At 49.3% G+C, this 17634-nt stretch overlaps 2 protein-coding genes across 4 annotated transcripts; both read right to left on the reverse strand.

The window, feature by feature from the left end:
- Nucleotides 1-1895: 1895 nt before the first annotated feature.
- On the reverse strand, nucleotides 1896-6736 carry LOC120690776 (UDP-xylose transporter 1-like). Of its 2 annotated transcripts, none has more exons than XM_039973582.1 (8): nucleotides 6317-6736; nucleotides 3891-4052; nucleotides 3591-3775; nucleotides 3423-3490; nucleotides 3165-3297; nucleotides 2907-3068; nucleotides 2496-2774; nucleotides 1896-2383 (listed from the first exon to the last, which is right to left on the reverse strand). In XM_039973582.1, the coding sequence occupies exons 2-8, from the start codon at nucleotides 4009-4011 to the stop codon at nucleotides 2261-2263; spliced, it is 1071 nt and encodes a 356-aa protein (XP_039829516.1). In that variant the 5' UTR covers nucleotides 4012-4052; nucleotides 6317-6736; the 3' UTR covers nucleotides 1896-2260. The 2 variants fall into 2 exon arrangements, with proteins under 2 accessions (XP_039829516.1, XP_039829515.1); XM_039973581.1 differs by having other exon boundaries at nucleotides 3891-4049; nucleotides 6317-6728.
- Nucleotides 6737-12228: 5492 nt separating this feature from the next.
- Nucleotides 12229-17400, reverse strand: LOC120691900 (deoxyhypusine synthase-like). 2 transcript variants are annotated; one of them, XR_005682402.1, is made up of 7 exons: nucleotides 16781-17400; nucleotides 15996-16163; nucleotides 14507-14725; nucleotides 13749-13832; nucleotides 13279-13384; nucleotides 12982-13210; nucleotides 12229-12569 (listed from the first exon to the last, which is right to left on the reverse strand). XR_005682402.1 is itself a non-coding variant. In XM_039975103.1 (7 exons), exons 1-7 carry the CDS (start codon nucleotides 16994-16996, stop codon nucleotides 12483-12485), a joined length of 1116 nt encoding a protein of 371 aa, XP_039831037.1. In that variant the 5' UTR covers nucleotides 16997-17400; the 3' UTR covers nucleotides 12229-12482. The 2 variants fall into 2 exon arrangements, 1 of the variants encoding a protein (XP_039831037.1); XM_039975103.1 differs by having other exon boundaries at nucleotides 12982-13213; nucleotides 13275-13384.
- Nucleotides 17401-17634: the final 234 nt, after the last annotated feature.

Genomic DNA, 17634 nt, shown 5'->3' on the forward strand with positions numbered 1-17634 from the left:
AACCAACACAAAATCCAAACCACTAAAACCGGTTTTAACCCAAACCGTTAGCAGGTTGACCGGCAAAACCCTTTTGCTGTGGCGTCCTTTCGTCGGAGCGCGGTGCAGCAGCTGAGCCGTGTCGTCGACCCCGCACCACGTGGCAAAATGTTGCACCGACGGAAGTCGGAACTCGGAAGGAGAAAGTAGCTAGGAAACGTACACCGCACCGTGTAGCTAGCTGCTAGGCGACGCACACGTAGGCACGTTTTGCCAGCAGCATGTTGTGTAGGTACAGCCGTACAGGGAGCCGCATCTTTATCTACGTGCACGGCCCTGCCACATGTAACTGCACCATGCACCAGGAGGTGGCTTTGTGGCTGGCACGAGCTCGTGCGGCGCCCTGTCCCCCTCCACCTGACCACGGCCTCCTTGGCTTTGCCTTTTGAATTCTAGGTCCTGTTTGGTTCGCAGTGTGCTAATAAATAGTGAAATTTTGACTGCTAATTACGGTGTCAAACAAAACCAGTTTACAAAACCAATTTAACAACCCCGCGCTAGTGACCCTGAAGAATCTAATGAGATCTTTGACCACGCGATTAGAGGATGGTCACTGTAGCACCAATGTAATGAATCATCGATTAATTATGGTCATTAGATTCTTCACAAAAAAATTATATCCATTTCTAAAAAAATTTACAAATAAACTTTATTTGATCTTTCATGCGAAAACTAGATGAAGCACGCTAGAATTCTAGCGCACCAACCAATCGAGGCCCCGATGGATCAGGACCCTCCCCCTAATCGATGGGTGTTTGTACGGCGCAACCCCCGTCACGTGACGCCGCACGCGACACGTGAGTGAATTTCGTAGCTTTGCCGGTCTAAACAAAAAAGAAAATCTTGGGACGAGCAAGGAAACCGTACGCCACGGCGTGACCTGCGAGGCCACCTGGCCACGGCTCGGGGCCTCGTGTGGTGTGCGGTGTGCCTGTACATCTGTACTGTGAGGGCGGCTCCAGCCGACCCGCGTCCCCCGCTTGCCAACCATCAGCCTTCCCTTCCCTTTCTCGCTCGAGGCGGCGGCGGCGACGTAAAGCTGGACCGGGGTGGCTGGCTGGCGCTGTCGCCCGCCGCGTACACCCCGCGTGCCCACAGGATGAGGATGGGCTGGCAGCCTGGCACTGGCGGCCGAAGAGACCTCTTCTTTGTTTGCACTAGTACATGTACACCTGACGTCTCCCGCCTCGCTGGACCTGCCGGGCCGGGCTGCCTGCACATGGCACACCAGCGGCCCTCCTCGCCGACCGGCGCCTTGCGCTCTGAAGCCTCTGCTCCGTCGGAGCACGAAGGGTTATCCTCACGCTGACCAGGAATCGATCGGCCCCTTCGTCCCTCGCGCGTCGCGTTATCTGGTGGCCGAGGCAGTGAGCGCTGATGCTCTCGCCTCCGATACCCCCGGACCGGAACCTCGGCTCCCCGGCTCCAGATACGCGCTGCTACGCCACTAGCTGGGAGGGATGGTAATGAATACGATGCTCTTCACTTCATCGATGTCGACATATTGAGGACATGGTGTGGCCAGCTGCCTATCCGTGTCTCACAAAAAAACAAGCGTCAGTGACACTGCATGTTCCTTTTTCTCTAACTTTTCTTTCTCTGGAGAGGTTTATAGCATAGCCACTAATTAAACGCACTTTGAGCGTAGGGCCACAGGGGATTATGGGAAATGGCCCCGGCCCATAAACCGGACCCTCTGGCTCCATAAAGTTTTCAGAGCCAATGGGCAACACAGGCCTGCTACAAAACCGCTGGGCCGGGCCTTTTTAAAAAGGCCTCCATAAAGTTACTAATCCAGTGTCTCTCAGTTAATACCTGCAGCCCACTCAAAAAAAAAAAGTTAATACCTGCAGCGGTACCTCAAAAAGAAAAAATATTACCTGCAGCGTTTCAAGGTGTGACAGCGAACAAACGTGACCTTACATTTTCCTCTTTTTCTTTTGGCGTTTATATCTAAAAGATTTTGCACATCTTGCACTATCACCAAGTCCAATCCACCTTTTCACGCTCGGGAAACAACGCAACGCACCCGTGTTCTCTCATCTAGGCTCCACCAAACTCATACATCATCACCCTATGAGGAGAAATTCGCAAAATGATCAGGATCCGAATCGGAACTTCACTTGGCCGCCGCCGACACATCTTTCATCGTGCTGCTCGTCGTCTACCACCACTCTTCTAGTAGAAAATAAGGCCGGTGCCGGACTGCCGGTGCGTACCCTCACCGGCCGGTGAACGCGCTCTTCGCCGTCCTCGGCATGTAGTCGAAGCTATCCTCGCTCTTGTTCTCCGGCCGCGGCGAGCCCTTGGCGCCGAGGAGCGGCGCCGAGTCCTTCTCAATCATCTGCAGCATGACATCCAAGCCACCGTCATCTCTAGGCTGTCCCTCCCGAATTTTTTTTACAGTTTCACAGACGAAATTTTACAATGTGACTGACGCGCTCAACTAGAGTTACCTGCGCGGCGACCGGGAGCGAGATGGCGGCCTCGGTCTTCTTCCGGCTCTCGGCGACGGAGTAGTAGGAGTAGAGGCCCATGCCGAAGATGGCGATGAGGATGCCGGCCACGTTCCGGGCGCTGAAGGGGTCCTTGAGGATGATGTAGCCGAAGGAGAGCACCAGGCACGTCTTGAGGTGGCCCAGCACCTGGTACGTCACGGGGGACGTCGTGCCGATCACCAGGAACGTGCTGAAGTTGACACACACCGCGATCGAGCACGACAGCGCGATGAACGCCTGCGTAGCGGCACGATTATTATTGGTCAGTTTATACAACTCGCAGCTGAATAGCTGGTGCCGGTCTCTTCAGGGTTCATGAGAGGCGTGTTGGGTCTCCGACGACAGCAATGAGCTACAGCTGCTACTTACCACGACCTCGACGGTGTAGTTGAAGGCGAAGACGTCGCGCTTGGTTAGGAGCTTGTCGACGAACGGGCCGGTGACGAGGAGCACGGCGGACTGGTACGGCGACGACTGGTACAGCAGCTGCGTCGAGGACACCTTCAGCCTCCTCTGGATTTGGTTGGTCAGCTTTGTTCAACACCAGGGTTAAGGACGACAATCTAGGGTGTGGATACACGCTCGAGTTCATGTGAAAACAGTAAGCACAAGGAGTCAAAAGGATACAATCTGTCCGACGCATGTCGCGGCGATGGTGAGCGCGGCGATGATGGAGCCGAGGAGATTGAGCTGGAGGTCAGTGACCGACGCGATGCCGACTCCCACGAGCAGGACCATGAGGGAGGCCTTGATGCTCTGGCTGAAAGGTTCAAGATTGTCAAAGCATGAGAGAAGGTCATCTTTGCAACAACTCAAAACTTGTACAGGAACAGCGTACAAATTGTGCCAAAATGGATGTATGGTGTCAAGTAATTGGAGGACGACCTGAACTTCTTGTTCAGAAAGATGGTTTCCAAGACGACGGTGAAGGGTATGATGGCCAGCTTGGTCATCTGTTGCGTGCAAGAAACAGTCAACGGTACATTCAGAGGCGAGAAGGCAAGCACTATGCATGGTTTCAGCAAATTGTAGTTTAGTCGGGTGCATGCTTGCCTGGTAGAAGCCAACAGAGTTGAATCCGAGGCAGAGGTTGAGAAGGCCAATGGAGATGCCATTGAGCAAGCCGAAGGAGATGACGGTCCGCGCGTCGATAGGCTTGGGCTCGAAGAAGCGCAGCCGCTGCGCGACGTACAGCGTGAAGAAGGTGACCATCAGGTGCCAGCTCGTCAGCGTCGTCGCTGCATTACATACATCCGTCACACGGAGAATGAGAAACATTCAGAAACTTGAGGTGAAAGCACGAAAACAGCAACCGACAAAGAGTTCCGAAGCTCCGAAAGCACGCGTGCTCACCGAAGAAGAAGCCGAGGGTGCTGATGAGGTACTTGTTGCAGATGACGATGGCCACGGACGAGGTGACCGAGAGGCTCAGCGCGCCGGCGACGCCCATCCGGGAACCCGCGCCGTCCGACATCTCCTTCCCCTCCCCGCCGACGGCGGCCGGCGGCTTCCCTGCTGGTGCGGAAGCAGCCATGAGCCCATGAGCGAGCGGTCACCGCGGGCGATCCCTAGATATGCTGTGAATCTCGATGCCTCTCCCTGGCCTCAGGGTTCACGCGCGCACGTGCTGAGCTCGCTCGGCTGGGCGGGGGGCGTTGACATTGCCGCGGCGGATGGAGCGGAGCGGCTGCAACTCGGAGGGCCGGCGAGCTCGGGCATTAATGCGGGTCACGCGACGTGTGTCAGTGTGGATCAAAAAGAAAACACAAGGTGCAGTGGTGCGGTGCCCCGTTTGGAGCGTGCGCGAATCGAATGGAAGTTAGTCGACTGTTCATCTCATGATCAGTTCCTCACAAGCGGCGAGATGGTTCGTGCATCCCTGCAAGAATCGATCGTGGACTTGGCTGTTCTGAGCGCACGTGATGTGTGAATGCTACCGTGCAACAAAAAGGAGGGTTACCTGTGCGAAATCATTGGTGCTTCCGCTTAGGTGGTCGGCTTAGATTAGTTGCATCGCAAGAAGGCAGCTTCAAGTACAGTAGTAGGTCCGCAGCCACCTAGCTGTATTCGCTTGGCTTATCAGCCAACCAGCCAGAAGTACTATTTTCTCATACTAAATTAGTATCAACCACCAACTGACAGTCATTCAGCAGTACAATTCTCTCGTAACAAATTAGCACCAACCATCAGCCACAGCTGTTTTTTTATAATCTGAGGCCAGTCTGCCTAGTACGCATTAGTAGGTGGTTGGTCAATGACTCGCTCGCTACTCGTCAGCCAGTCACATCAGCGTGTAGTGAGCTAGTGGCACGCACCAATATGGGGTGTGCCAGTGTTGCTTTCTAGACTGGTGTTCATCCAGAGGGGGGCGGCAGACGCCAATCCAGCCGTAGTACACTCACCAAGGTACTCAAAGTCGACATGGTAACTGGTACCTTAACCCCGTACTAGTAGCATCACAAATTAACTACTCGAAACTGGAAGGGAAGCAGCAGAGCAGCAATTGATTAGCCCATGGTGCAGTACCGGAAGCATCCCTTCCTAGGAGATCTGGGGATGCTAATTAAGGCCGGGCATGGCTCTGTTCTCCTGGCATGATACTCGGCCATGTGACAGATTTGCTTGCTCCGAGAAGAGAAGAGACAGGTCAAAGGGAGCCAGCCCGGCATGGAGACCGGCAGAATCCGGGGGATCTTCGCTCTTCGGTGCGCGGCTGGTCAGGGCGTGCGCTGCGTGCACGAGGTGGAGGAGCGGAGCCCCCGGCCCGTCGATGTGCACGTTGTCAGTCTGTCAGAGAAGCTTCCATTGGCCTCAGATCCCATCCCCGTGCAGTTAGCAGCCGCAGAATCTCCAGATTCCGGTAGGGACCGACCAATCATGGCATTTCCCCGCCTCCACGAAATTCATGGGGTTCCTGTTCCTCCGAGCAGCCCTGATTACCGAACGCTGCCAGCCAGAGTGCTCTTCAGACTTCACAAGGAGCGGAGGCGGCCCCGGGGTGCTGACTGCTAGCTGAGAACGCGGGCTATTTTCCATCACCGACGGCGACGTCTGCCCGAAATTAGGCGCCCGGCGGCGCACGGAGAAGGGACGAGGATGGCACGGCCCCACGAAGGGCCAGCTGGGGGACTCCGGCCAATGCAGGGCTGCCACGGCATGCACGCGTGACGTCAGACTATGCACTATGCAGGGGCAAGGACCTCCGCGGATTCCCTTCGTTGGTTTGACTGCCAAACGAGGACACGCCTATCCTATGAGAGCACAGAGCAGAATCCTGGTTTTGTTAGCAGTGTTTCTTGCGAAAGTGTTATGAGCGTTTTGGTTACCAACCAACTCCCATGATTGATTTTCTATCTACGCAACCTGCTCTGGATATGTATGCACCTAGATACTACTCTTTTTGTGTGTGTGTGTGTGTGTGGAAATTGATGAGCAATGCATTCCTGAAACGCGCCGAACTTGTACACGGCGGCGGCCATGACGAAACCAAGGGCGCCGGAACGGACAGACAGAGGTTGAAACACGCGCCCGTAACCGACGGCGGCCGGGCGGACGCTAGCGGCCGCGCAGGCCATGGCTGCCCAATCCGAGGTAGGACTGAAACACATGCGCCACCGGCGTAATCTTGATTCCCAGCGATCGAATCGAACAAACAGACGGGCAAACCTACCGGGAAACAAACGGAACGGCCAGAGCCAGCGCGCGTGATCCGGAAGAGAGAGCTACGGGAGACCCAGGGGAACCGGGAGAGGGGAGGGGAGGGATCGTGACGTGCGCACCTGTCGCGGCCCTCTGCAGGATCCCTTTATTTGTTCGCTTGCGTATCTATCCGCGCGCGCTTCTTCCTCCCGGCGAGCCCTCGACCGATCGGATCTCCTGGCGAGGGAGGCGAAGGGAGCGAGGGGAGGGGCCGGAGGCGAACAATCGTCGGGTCTTCTCGTCTCCTCCGCGGAGGGAGGGGGGCGCAGAGGGAACCGCGGGTTTTTGGTCGCGATTGATTTCCCCGTGTGTTTTGTGTGGAATTGGTGGAGGGGAGGCCGGGGGGTGGCTGGTGGAGAAGGAGATGGCGGAGGCGGGGAAGTCTGGGAGAGAAGAGAAGGGAGGAGGGTAGGTGGCGAACTGCTCAAGCGCCCGCCGTCGCTCGCATCCTCGCAGCGCGTCGCCTCGCCTCGCCGTGGCGCCCAGCCCCACCCACGCCTTCGGCGGTTCGGCCTTCCTTCCTTCCCTCCCTCTCCCTCCGAGACGTGGGCCCGGCTCCTGGGGCACCGGTGCGGGGGCCCATTTTCCGCGGGGCCCAACTGTGTTTTGCTGGCGGCGGGGATTGATGATGATGATGAGCATGATATTTGTTTCGTTCGAAAACCGTTTTATTTTATTTTTTATAGTACTTTATCAATATATGTCATCCACTAAAGTTATTAACTCAATTTTTCTAAACATGCAAGCTATCCACGTCATCATATAAATTTATTATATCAGACGTCACATTACCATTCACTATATCTTAAGAACATATCAGGTGCAAATCAATCTCGCCGTGCAAACTGTGCAAACTCCAATTTAGATCACCAGATCAATATCCAAGGTACATGAGAGATTTGTTAATTTCATAATTATCCGCCCGTTCTTAGATTGGGTAATCACATCTTTGCAAATCCATCCATCTGACTTTCTTTGTTTGTCCCGAATTAGAGTTTGCACGGTTTGCATCGAACATGAACACCGAGATGCCAGGCAAAAGACCCACGTGCCCTCAACGATTCCGATGTAAAAGGAAACGAAGGTTTGTTAGAGCTTATCCTTAGAAACTCAACACTTTCCTTTTAAAAAAAAGTCAGCAGCATGTTATGCGTACTTGCTACGAACAATACAAAAATCAGCCGGTGCAGCTGCAGCAGCCTCTACAGCATCTGCTCTTTCGTGGCGACTAGCAAAGCAGTGTGGCACGTCTTCAATCAGCTCATACCATGTATTTTTCCTGGCTTTTTCAGAGATGGGTACTATTTCGTAGTCGCTGTTTGCTCCTTGCCGCCGCGCCCCGCGCGGACCGTGGCTGGTACAAAGCGTACCAATGATTATTTGTACCGTCGCGCCTTGCTGGCTCACAGGGAAAGCTGCTGGAGGATTGGCTCACCCCAACTGCTGTTAGGTTGGAAGCCATTGTTTCACCAGCGTGGCAGCGTCACGTCACGTACTGCGCGGCTGGCAAAGCTTGCGCCGCCGCCCAATCGCGTCCCGACGAGCGCCCTGCGCGACGACGACGTACGGCGTCCGTTCCGACGACCACGTCGTCCGATGGAAAGTTTGAGTAGAGGACCTACACGAGTCTGTGCCAGCTTCTGTTCGTCGATCGTCATTTTTTTTTGAGACAATTCGAGAGCTTTATTATATAGGAATCACAGGAGGACAATCAGTTTCTGTTTCTGTTACTCTCTCCAGGCAAGATGGGAATGAGTGTAACCAAAAAAACATCTGGGTTCGACTCTGAGGTGAAGCCCGCACATCCATAAGCTGCCTCATTGCTTTCCCGATGCACAAATGAAATTTTAAAGTTCACAAAGCTCCTGCTAAGCTCTTGAATCTCCTGCCAAAGGCCAGCCGCCGTGCTAAGCCCGCTCATGTCCGACTGCAACAGACTAACCAAGGTAAGGTTATCCATCTCCATGTGCACCTGCTCATATCCATGCGTTGCTGCCAAAATGAGACCGTCTCTCGCAGCCATCGCTTTCAGCTGTCAAGGCATCAGGTATTCGGGGACATGCGAGTAGCTTTTCGCCGTTGCTGCCAGTATTCTGCCACCTGCATCCCTTAACACCACGCCCCCCTTTCCCATCGCGGGAACAGGCTGGAACGCCGCATCTGCATTCACTTTGCACCATCCTACATCGGCTGTTTTCCCTCGGCTACTTTCTCTCGCCGGCTCACGGATACGGCGCCGATACGTCCGTGGAGTATCGGAGAAAAAGAAAAATTATGAATAAATGGATACGTGGGCCGGACATGTATCTGCACACTTTTGGGACACGGCCCAGCCCACGAAACACTTCAGCCTCATTTCCCATAACCCCTCCTGCCCTAGCCCCCCACGGCCAGCACTCCACGGACGCACGCAGGCGCTGCCCGAGCCCGACCAGGCGCGCCCGCCCGCACGAGCGCCGCCGCTTGCCGTCACCGGCGACGAGCCGCCACCCGCCGGCAAGGAGGAGCGCTGGCTGCAATCTCCGGTGAGTTCCCCTTTCCTGTTCTTGCTGTCCTCTCTAATTTCCTCCTCCCCGTTCCCGATGGCCCAATCTAGAGCGCCGCACACACCACACACGCAGCAGCCGGCCGGCGCCCGCATGAGCACCGCAGCTTGCCGGCGACGAGCCACCGGCAAGGAGCGCCGACCACCGTCGCAGCAGCACGAGCGCCGCGCGGCCGCCGCCGGCGGCCGTCCGCCCGCCCACGACGAGCCACCACCTCCAGCGCAGCACTCTTTATTTTTTCCCCTGTCCATTTCTTTTCCTCTTTGATTTCATCCTTCCCATTCTGATTCCCATTCTGATCTAGAGACTTGTTCTTGATTTCTTGAGGGGTAGATGACAGCATCGAGCAGTGCTAGTGCTAGCACTAGTGGTAGCATACGTTCTGAGGCCATGACCGACATCACGGCTCCAATGTTGCCTGCTATTTATCTGTATTGGAACTTTTATTTAGTGATTGCTCAAATTTTACACTTTCACAATTTTAATTTGCATTATTATTTATTTTATTAAAAAATAGTAAAACGTATCCTCGTATCGTGTTTTCTGATAAATTGCTGTATCCGCTTATTCGCATCCGTGCTGCTTAGACTATAACAGGATGGACTTTCATGGAATGTTACTTTTTAAATTCTAGCCGTGGTGATGAGAGTTGATGCAGCTTCAACAGCTGTTAATTATGTTGTTGCAATTCTTGGTGCAGTGAGAGCTCCTAGTGCATCGAATATTTCAGGTCTTCTACTAATTGCAATAGAGCAGCTGTCTTTCAATGGGTTGTCTTTCCTAATATGTTCATTTACTTACTTCCATAGAGAAAGAAATGTGTTTTTCTTTTCATGAATATGCAGGAACATCAGCGCATCAGAATGAAAATGTGTTGTTGTAGCTTTATTACCGACCACCCCTGTATCGACTGAAGCCATGTGCGCTCACTAGTTATTTTGTTGGCATGCATATATTTGATCTTTGATTATAATTTATCGAACCCTCGGAGCAAAAAACAAGAAGAATGATCTTTTCTGGTTTTATTGTCTTTGTCGGTTATCACAATAGAAAATTTGTAATGGGTTCAATCACTTCACAAATTGTAATTCTCCAAAACATATACTAGATAGCCCTGTTGGAGTGTTCCAAATTTAGTTTTGTATTGCGTGACTGAGCATCATATTGCATATTAATATATTTGCTGTAATCCTTGTGTTGAATCTTTTGCTAGAAGTACTGTATTTATGTTTCCTTTCATGTTGTTTTTGCACCTTGTTTCTAGTAGATATGCATGCTCAGCATCGTAAATTTCTTACCCATGTCAACAGCGAAGCAGTTTTATAATCGGCTTTATTTTTTTGTTGCTCCCGCCAATTTGTTTCATGATGATTTTTTTTAACCATTTCCAGGTGTCAGGGTATTTGCAAACAGTGACAAAAGTTGTGCTTTGCTGTGGAGTCATGGCTGCAAAGATACGTGTAGTGATGAAGTCTTTTACGAGCCAAAGCAACAAAGTCTCAGGGCTGTTGCCATACACAAAGAAGGTTGGACTGCCTGAATCCCGAGCTTTATTTACTGTGTTGCGGTCCCCTCATATTGACAAGAAGTCCAGGGAACAATTTTCAATGCATGTCAAGAAACAGTTTGTGGAACAGAAAGCCGAAATGCATGAGCTGCACAAGAAGTTGTTCTGGTTAAAACGTTTGCGTATTCCTGGGGCTCAGTATGAAGTCCAAATTTCTTTCAAGACACGGCTGGATATGGGGAGCCTAAAGTCCCTAGTTGCTTGATGGCTCTTAAATCTGTCTTCCCATACCTTAGGTTTGAAGTGGACTGCTATTCTGTGTTTTGATGTGGAGATTGTCAAGCAGAATTTGCATCCATCAAAATTTCATATGAAGAACTGCTTTATTTGAAGAATTTCCAGAAATGCAGCTGATATTTATTCAAAGCTTTTAGAAACCATGAAACTGCAGCATGATGTAATGCTATAAATATGCTTGATTGTTGGAGCTTTGTGTGGTACTGTTTCCAATGCAGCTCAAGCAGTCATCATGTTCCAATCCTATTTGTTTTTTTAAACTCATGTTTTATCTTTGTATATTCCTTGCATTAGACAACTGCTTGAAAACTCCCTTACAATTATAATAAAGGGGAAAATGCTGTAAGGATGTTGTGGCAGGCTGGCTTCAACATGCAGAACAGTTTTATTTGCAAGAATGGCACATGAGATTCAAAAAACAGATGGCCATGTCGTCGTTAGGAAGAACTCCGGCTGTTGCTTGATGGATGAATGGCCCTGAATGAACATGGTTGTGCTTCATTACTTGCGTCTATTTTCCTCGACAGCATACCTTGTGTACGTCATCCTTGTTTTTGTGCTACTATGTGACAAGCTTCATGTAAACTTGTGCTACTAACTATATACTGAATCTTCAAAAACTCGATCTCACCACCCCTCCGCGAACACCGACTCCGCATATGGGCTGATCTTGTCGTCGTCGCTGATGCGGCAGCCGAAGACCTCCAGCCTTAGGCAGCATCGCAAACGGTGAGCACTAGAGTGTGCAAGAAGAACCGTCCAATTTAACACTGCTTTAAGCAAACCGACGATCATCATTTTTAAGATGAGAGTTATCACACGTTCGTCTAAGGATATGCCACATGCTATAAAACATGAAACTGATATGACATTCGACACACACCTTTTACAAACTGATATGACATGCCACATGCCACATATCTAGAGACTCCGACAACTGATATGACATTCGCTTAAAATGATATAAAACATGGTAGTCCCGGTATGCGCTCTATTGCATGTCCAAGATCATTCACACACACCTTTTACAAAAGATACATCACCAATGAACCACAAAGAATAATTTTAAATATTTAAAAGTTTAACAACTAAATATTACGAGTTCACAGGAGGGTTCAAATCTGAAATTAAAAAGTTTAAGCTTCCATTACAACTTACAAGCCTTGGGCTCACGAATGACATAAATTAGACATGAAATTAAAGTTTAGTGTTTCATCATGCTCTCCCAAAATACGAGTTACGCATCGGATAAAAAGATAAAAGCGCAAAATCAATAGCATCTCGCTCAAAGGCGCCATCGCAATCACAAGGATCTACTCCTCTCCCACGTCGGGATCAATGGGATAGAATTGGCCAAACACAATTTTCAGTTCACCTGCAACTTAGTTTAAAAAAAGCAAGATGAGTACAAAAGGTACTTGCAAGGCTCAAAAGATGAGGTTTTACGATTAAGTTGTTAGGGAGTTTCAGTTTTCCAGGGCCATACGGGGAATTTTTCCGAATGGGCATGGAGTGCCGCTCAACTTGCTGATGTTTCTTAAAGAATGGGCATGAGCATAACTTGTTGCAGTCTTTACATGAAGGCTAACATTGTTGCGAAAAATGGAGTTGTATACGAGCATGAGCCTTAATCTCGAAAGGATTACGTGCTGCTCAGCACAGAATCATGCATGGCAATTGGCAATTACTGACAGCGACATCTGGATTGTAAGTGCAATTGCAAGTAAAGATTGTGCTAACAGCGACAGTATAAGTGTACATGGAAGAATGATGGCACTGTCAAGCCAAGTCAACAACCTCGTGCGTAATCCATAGTTGTTCAGATCTCGTACATCAACAATCATTTGGAGAGTTCATCAAAATTCAGCTGGAGATCCACAGCTCAGTGCCAGAGATTCAGTTTGTTGATTTGGATCTGTGAACTTTACGTGAAAATGTTGCAGCAACAAGAAGCGGGAAAGCGATACTCGCATCACAATGCACCTGGATTTACAAATTTTTAAACAGATCAGATTGTTAGACCAATAACTGAATCTGGTGCATGACTATGCTATCCGAATATGATGATTTATTTTTATTAGCAGAGAAACCACAATGGTACCAGTCAGATAATCATCCATATCCATCAGTTACTAAAATAGCTGCATATTTGGATCCCAAAATGCATGTGTAAAATATTCTCAGTTATAAGTTTTACATTTACTGAGGTAAGTTTGTTTTTAGATATTAATGACAGTTCGAAATCATTTAGACATTTTGTTGCTTTAGATAGACCTCATTACAAGACAAACAAAGAGTTTGTGCGTGCAGCATAATATCTACCAAAGGAAGTTTAACTAGATTTATGCAAAACATAAGAACAACAGCATCTCAAACTTCATGAAGGAACCTATACCTTTACAGGTTTCGCTGAACCCTTGATCTTTCCCCATGAAACTGCTTCATCAGGCTGTGCTCCTGAATCACTACCATCAAACTCTTGGGCTGTGTTAATATAGACTGCATAATCCGCTCCATTGCGGAACATATTAGCATTGCATATATGATGCTTTGGAAGGCCTCCACCAAGAACTATTATCCCTGTCTTCCTTGGCGTTGCATGGATGGCTTCCCCATTCATGAATCTGTAAAGATTTCGAGTTCAATGTTAGCCACAAAAGCGACGGCAAGGAAAGCGCAGTGAATCATATACCTTGTACAATGTCAATAATAAGGCCAGGATTGCGGACTGCATGACAGAACAGCATGTCTCCAAGTGATCCATCAGTCAATGACGGGCAATACACAGGAATATTATTCTGGTCAAAGTTTCAATGAGTTAACATAGTGTGACCTCAACAAAGCAGCGCGTGAGAATAGGAACTTAAACATGAGAAAAGCACGATATTCAATGAAAGTTTGTATAACATATTCAACGGAACAAAAAAGGGCACTTCCACTGATCACAAATACAAGTCCATCTAGGTTTGGTCTAAGTGAAAATTTTCTAATTTTGACTAGCAATATCTACAAAAATTATAGTATTATCTAATGAGACGAGTCACATATTATGAAAGGTATTGATGATCAACGTCGAAGTGGAAATAGAATCGGCAAGTTCCCATTCCTGTAGTTCTTTTAATACTTCCTAAAATTACACAGGTAACGTCAAAAGCATGTTACCTTGTATGCCCAATAAAGATAGGAGCTTTTGTCATTTATTTCTTTGCCAAGACGAGCTATCACCTTTGACGGTGTCCAAACATTCTGCAGGCAACAATAAATTGATACAAAGACATATAAATATGGTTGACTAGATGTTTCCAGAAGTACAGGATCCATCATTGATACCCAAAAGCTACCAGTTAAGCTATTACAACAAATTAATGATGTGGAAAATGTAGGCTGCTTTGAAGTTAAAACATCAAATATCCAGCAAGGTATAACCTTCTCTGTATTGATATTCAGCGACTTCTGCAGAAACTAATAGCTCATTCTTCACACATTTGGTTTGGCAAGATCTCACTTGTCTGGTTGTTCAAGTTCATACAGATATTGCTAGAAGAAAGAGAAACACGAAAGTCACTATTCATTGCTCTAAAGCAAGGAAAAAGTATAATGACAGCAACGAAGGAAGCTTTGCAAGCAAGGCCAAGCAAATGTCAGAATATATTTTGATCTTTCTTTAAGTGACATGCTAGACAAATAGTTTTTGAAGAACTTTTGGATCCAGATTGTGATCTATTCCATGTCAGACTCATAAAAAAGGTCTACACCCAAGAAACATTCTACAGTCTGCAAGACAAAAACATATTCATATAATCAAATTACACTTCTAGCATCTCTAATAGCAATTGTATATGGCAAATGAGAACCATCATCAGCAGGTAACTTTGTTTCAGATGAAAGAAATATTACATAGCTTAAGAACTAGTAGTTACCTCGGTAGATTGTTCTAGTAGCATCTGGTCAAATAGTGGCATGATCCAGTTCTCAAACTTGCAATAGTTATCATTGGGCACCAACAGATTTCCTATCCGGTTCAATCCTTTTGACCGCAGTAGTGCTCCAGGTAAAGAAAAATCACCTCTATAAGTTGGTGCAAGACATTTAATGAGATCCTCCTCTATACCCCCAGCAGTTGTAACAATAACATCCACCTGAAGAAAACCATTTTTTGTACAAAAAGTTAGTGGCATTAGAATTAGACCACAATGCATTTAGTTATTGTCGTGGGATTTTGGGGGTACCCACAGCCGGGTGGCGGAACGCACCCGCCTATTCCCCGAGGGGAAGTACTCGGGGAAGCGCCAAGCGATTAGGCCGATTTAGCTTGGGGGCAAGAACGCAAGAACACATGGATTTAGAGTGGTTCGGGCCGCCGGAGCGTAATACCCTACATCCACTGTGTGGTGTATTGCACTTAGTATGAATGAATCTATCCTCTGCCCAGCTGGGCCTCTTTTGGACCTGACCTCTTCTCTAACGGGCGTCTCCCTTTTATAGAGCAAGGAGGACGCGTACACAGGCATTGGACCCCAACAGGTGGGTCCAACAAGGATGTATACTATACTAAATAGATACTAATGGTGCTATAGTGATGGAGAATCTCTTGCCGGATACGCTTCATCGTCCAGTAGACTCTCTGACCGAGGGGGGTCTTCTCCTGTCCCATCGGCGAGGCGCCCGTTGAGGTAGTGTAGGTTGCGGCGTAGACTGTTGGGTCTACCGCGTAGGCGTTATGATACTCCGTCGCCGAGTTGTCATGTCTATCTGGCGTAGCAGACTGACGCGCGTGGTGTGAGTGGCGCTGGCGGCTGTACTGTGCACCTTGGTAACGCGCGACCAACAGTACAGCCTGGCAAAAGTCTCCTCGGGCTCTGTTGTGGTAGAGCGCACTTAACATCTCCCGCATTGAATGCGGTAGGTGGGCAAGTCTTTCCGAGGAAGCTTGGCAGCCGCGCGCGCGTACCTGCGCCTGCGGACACGTGGCGTTTCCGGACCCCCCCCCAGGCGGGGTGTTTGTTCCCTCCCCGCTGAGGGGTCCGGATGGTATTTGGGGGTCCGGGACCCGATGGGAGGTCCGGGCCCCCGGCTGTCTTGGCTGAGCGCTCCATTCTCCGGGACACATGGTGACACCGGACCCAGTCCTGAGCAGAAAGCGGGTCCGGGACCGTTGGTCCGGTGAGATGGAGTCGGACCCCAGGGGTCCGACTGTTCAGCTCTTTAGGGCGTAGTTACGGATAACTACACGAGTCTTGGCACAGCAAGAGGGGGTACCCTAGTCCAGAGGTACCGACAGTTATGTTAGTAGTAGTGCGTACCAGAACACATATGCCTAGGCATGCTTCAAGTAGACCAATTCACAAAGGGACATAACTTCTTCCCATTACAAATTTGCATGTGTAATACAGAATTTGGAGAATTTACCATGCGACGCTGAGCTAGAAATCGGATTATATCCCGGATGCCAGAAGACACAAGGTTTGAAGTGAAGCCCAGAAATATCTTGCACTTCACAGACTCTCTGTATTTGGGGTCAAGTTCAGCTTCATCGCAATCTTCACCAGGCTTCTCGTGCGACAACCTCCAATCTAACTATAGCGTAGTCAAGCACAGGAGAAGATTAGCAACTATCAGAACCTTACAATTAGTAGCGAACTCGACAAAACTGCAAATGATAAAAATGTGCCAGGCAAATATTGTGATTAAAAAGATATTTCGTGTAGAGGTACTTCTAGCTTACTCCAAAAGAAAATACATGTACAAATGTTTTCTTGAAAGCAATCCAGAATAAAGCAGGAACTTCCCTAGCCATCTTTTGTCCATTTGCTCCATTTAGTTCAAAACTTCAAGCCGCATAAATCAACCGGCACAGCTGCCAATGCCTGAAGGTTGATACTAATATACTTGTGTCCTTTTACTGTTACCACAAATGTGCTCAAATATAACTTACCTGCATCACTGAAATTGTAACAGCTGGACATGTATCACAGTATCAGCTTCACCTTGTTTACAATTTAGCCTCCAGGCACTCCGAGGCAAATTCCAGGCTTCTAAACATTAATTTGCGGGAATCAACAGAAAACGCACTACATGCAGACCCCGTTTCTCACAATCTTTCATGAAATCTATCTATCTATCCTCTTCGCGTAGGTGCTACAGTGAATACCTAACGCACCGGAGGAAAATAAAGAGAGGAGCAGGCGCCGTACCATCTGGTTGAGGACGTCGATGGCGTCGCCGAGGTTGGATGCCTGGAACCCCGTGGACGCGAAGGAGCCGAGCAGGCCCTCGAGCCCGAGCCCGGGGTCGTTGAAGTCGGCGCCGGCGATCCTGGTGAAGCGGGACTCATCGAGCGACTCCGACGGCTTCAGCACGATGGAGCGCACGCCGTCCAGCGCCTCCACGTCGCGCTCCACGCCGGCCATCTCAGGAGTCTTGAGCCCGAACTGCTACCGCCGCCGAATTTAACTTTATACCACTATAAACCTCTTCGTAACATCTTTATTTTATATCATTATAATAAATAATATTTTTTCAAATAATATTTTTACTTTTGACACTATAGAATCACGGAAGAGAAAAATCTTTACAGATTTCCCACTCTTGGACGCTAGCGCGTCGGTACATGTAGGATCCACGTCAGCTCTCGCCCGAGCCCAACCCAAAACCGTTTTGTCTATCCCGCGAGCCCAATCCAGCCCATTCCAGTCTCTTCCTTCTGCCCCCTCCTCTGCTCCGTGCCCGTCTCTCCCGTGGAGATGGATTCGGTGCCGTAAGGCTGTCCACGATGGCAAGAGCAAGAGCAAATTTGCTCTTGCCTCGTTTCCCACGCCCTTTCTGTCTACAGTGCCAAACAGTGCATGTACAGTGTCAAACAGTAGATTTACTCCTCCATTTCCTCCTATCGCTGTGGACGGTCTTAACTGCACGTGCAGTTGCGCCGTTGACGTGTGGACCCATGCGCCGTAAGACCCACGTGTCAGCGGCACAATTACACGTGCAGTAACTGCACCGGATCTCTCTCCCTCGCCCGCTCCGCCCCTGCAGCGCCGCCCCGCCCCTC

Source organism: Panicum virgatum, chromosome 9N, assembly GCF_016808335.1.
Source record: "Panicum virgatum strain AP13 chromosome 9N, P.virgatum_v5, whole genome shotgun sequence".
Taxonomy (NCBI): domain Eukaryota; kingdom Viridiplantae; phylum Streptophyta; class Magnoliopsida; order Poales; family Poaceae; genus Panicum; species Panicum virgatum.

Bases quoted from the DNA above. Each gene is read 5' to 3' on its own strand.
- LOC120690776 (XM_039973582.1), bottom strand. From the start codon at position 4,011: ATGTCGGACGGCGCGGGTTCCCGGATGGGCGTCGCCGGCGCGCTGAGC. The intron at 3,491-3,590 runs GCAAGCATGCAC...TGCACGCAACAG, and splicing joins ACTCTGTTGGCTTCTACCAG to ATGACCAAGCTGGCCATCAT. The intron at 3,069-3,164 runs GTATCCTTTTGA...TGTTGAACAAAG, and splicing joins CGACATGCGTCGGACAGATT to CTGACCAACCAAATCCAGAG.
- LOC120691900 (XM_039975103.1), bottom strand. From the start codon at position 16,996: ATGGCCGGCGTGGAGCGCGACGTGGAGGCGCTGGACGGCGTGCGCTCC. The intron at 16,164-16,780 runs GTACGGCGCCTG...ACTACGCTATAG, and splicing joins TCGACGTCCTCAACCAGATG to TTAGATTGGAGGTTGTCGCA. The intron at 13,833-14,506 runs GTAACTACTAGT...TGTTGCCTGCAG, and splicing joins TACTAGAACAATCTACCGAG to AATGTTTGGACACCGTCAAA.